We start from the raw sequence: 2,500 nt of genomic DNA on the forward strand, positions 1-2,500 counted from the left end.
GAGAGAGAGACAACAACAGCAACAAAAAACTTCAAGACGATAGGTCCCTGAGTCCATCGAAAGGTCAGTGGACGCTCAATGGAGGTGAGAAAAGGGGAAAAAAAAATTAATGCAGGAAAGAATGGTAAGGAGAGATGGAACAAGTGTGAGGGAGAGCACATACGCAATAGGAAGAGCGTACGAGGAGAAAACGCTAAAGGCAAAGAAAAAGTACAAAAAGATAGAGTAAAATCGTACTAAGAAAAAGTTAACGTAAGAAAATAAAAAAAAATACTACACCCATAAAATATATACAAAACAGGTGAGCATAAGAAAAAAAATATTGAAAAAGAAAAGAGAAAAAGGAAATTAATTTTAATCCTCGCAAAGAAAGGGAACCGAGGAATGGTAATACTCGACCTTGGGGATTTTGTGGAACCGCAAACCGGAATTTCATAAAGTTTGGTGTTACGACCAGTGGAATATGGCAATAAACAGGTTAGGGAGGGAAAGGAAATGATAGAGGGCGGAGAGAAGGGGAAGAGAGGAGGAGAAGGGAGGGGAGGAAGGGAGGGAGAGAGGGAAGAGAGAGGAGGGAGGACATGTGGGGAAGGAGAGGGAAGGGAAGGGAAGGAAGGGAGGGGAGGGGAGGGGAGGGGAGGGGAGGGGGAGGGGAAGGGAATGAAAGGGAAAATAAGGGAAGGGAAGGAAGGGAGGGGGAGGGAGGGAGGAGAGAGGAGAGGAAGTAAAGGAAGAGCAGGAAAGGAAGGGAGAGAAGGAAGGAGGACAGGTGGGAAAGGAGAAAGGTAGGGAAAATAAAAGAAGGGAGTGAGGGAGGGGGAAGGAGAAAAGGGAAAGAAGAGTGAGGGGGAGCAGCTAAAAAATATATGAAGATCATAAAAGAAAACAAAAAAAGATGACTTACCTTGGGGTCCGCTCAAGTTTGCCTTTTTAACTGAAAAAGAAAAAAAGGAAGCTGTTAGACACATTATACAAAATATATATCCAAAACTTTCCACATTGCCATATTATTATATTAGTATACAATTAAACCAACTCATACAGAAACACTATATCATCGGAGACACTATAATAAAGTATCTACCTTTCTCCCTGTATACAAACTCTCACACTCACATACACACGTACGACGGACGCACACATACGCACACGCAGATGCGCGCACGCTCACACACCCATCCACACACCCACCCACACCCACACACCCACACACCCAAAAGATACATAAAGATATGAAGAACTACACTCAGTACTATCCGGAATGAATGACCCAACCCGACCCAATTCCATATTGACCTTTCCTTTCAGCTCATCTCCCCGGGCTATTTGACGAGGAAATGAGGATCAGACGCCGCAAGCAGACGCAAGCAGACGACGCGCGTCCTTCCGGTCATCAGCTTACCTATTTGTTTCTTTCGCAAATTATTCGGACATTAGTAAGATGAGCTAATGAGCGGAGATGGCAGTTATAACGACAAATGCTAATGCTTTCTGCTTAAGGGGAGAACAAAATGCACATGGCGAAAGCTATTATCATAGTGCAAGAAAAGAAAGTGGAAGATATTCAGCGACATAAAATATCGCAGATTATATATACACCTTTTTTTAAAGAATGTATAAATATATCTATACATAAACGCAGCTTACCACATATACACATCGTATGTGTCCACGACTGTACAGCCATAAACCCAACATATCACCTTGATTTTATTTTCTTATTTCTATCCTCTCAAACTTATGTTCCAGACTTTTACCCCTCTCTATGAAAAAAAAAAAAAAAAAATCTGCAGCAAAAAGGAAAGAACGAAAAGGATCGCAAGAGTAGGATCTCGAGGGTAACGAGATAAACTGGCAAACTTTTAAGACCATTATCATCTCGGGATCGACTAGTCAGATGCCGGATGTGAGGCGCTCAAGACGTGCGGAAAAGCTGTAAGATGTTGACGATGGGGAGGTCAAAGGTGAAAAAAGGAAGGAGAATAATCGCGGGCAAGATACTGGTGAGAAGTCAAAGATAAGGGTGATAAAGATAAAGAGAAAGGGAGAAAGAGAGAGGAAGAGGTGTAATAACAAATCTTCAAGTGTGGAGGAAGGTCAAGGAAGAGTGAGTGAGTGAGTGAGTGAGTGAGTGAGTGAGTGAGTGAGTGAGTGAGAGAGAGAGAGAGAGAGAGAGAGAGAGAGAGAGAGAGGAGAGAGAGAGAGAGAGAGAGAGAGAGAGAGAGAGAGAGAGAGAGAGAGAGAGAGAGAGAGAGAGAGAGAGAGAGAGAGAGAGAGAGAGAGAGAGAGAGAGAGAGAGAGAGAGAGAGAGAGAGAGAGGGGGGGGGAGAGAGAGAGGGAGAGAGAGAGAGAGAGAGAGAGAGAGAGAGAGAGAGAGAGAGAGAGAGAGAGAGAGAGAGAGAGAGAGAGAGAGAGAGAGAGAGAGAGAACCAATATTCAAGTTTCAAGAAACCTTTATTCCCTCAGCCATGTCAACGAATCAAGTTCCAGACACAGAATG

The 2,500-nt window shown here is 43.5% G+C and overlaps 1 protein-coding gene across 1 annotated transcript in view; it reads right to left on the reverse strand.

Moving 5' to 3' along the window:
- Positions 1-2,500, reverse strand: part of LOC125033253 (protein unc-13 homolog A-like) — a 228,888-nt gene that overhangs the window by 75,972 nt on the left and 150,416 nt on the right. Inside the window, exon 2 of the mRNA XM_047624636.1 lies at positions 905-934. Coding sequence (XP_047480592.1) covers positions 905-934 — 30 coding nt within the window. The remainder of the gene's footprint in view (positions 1-904; positions 935-2,500) is intronic.

This window comes from Penaeus chinensis, chromosome 16 (genome assembly GCF_019202785.1).
Source record: "Penaeus chinensis breed Huanghai No. 1 chromosome 16, ASM1920278v2, whole genome shotgun sequence".
NCBI lineage: Eukaryota > Metazoa > Arthropoda > Malacostraca > Decapoda > Penaeidae > Penaeus > Penaeus chinensis.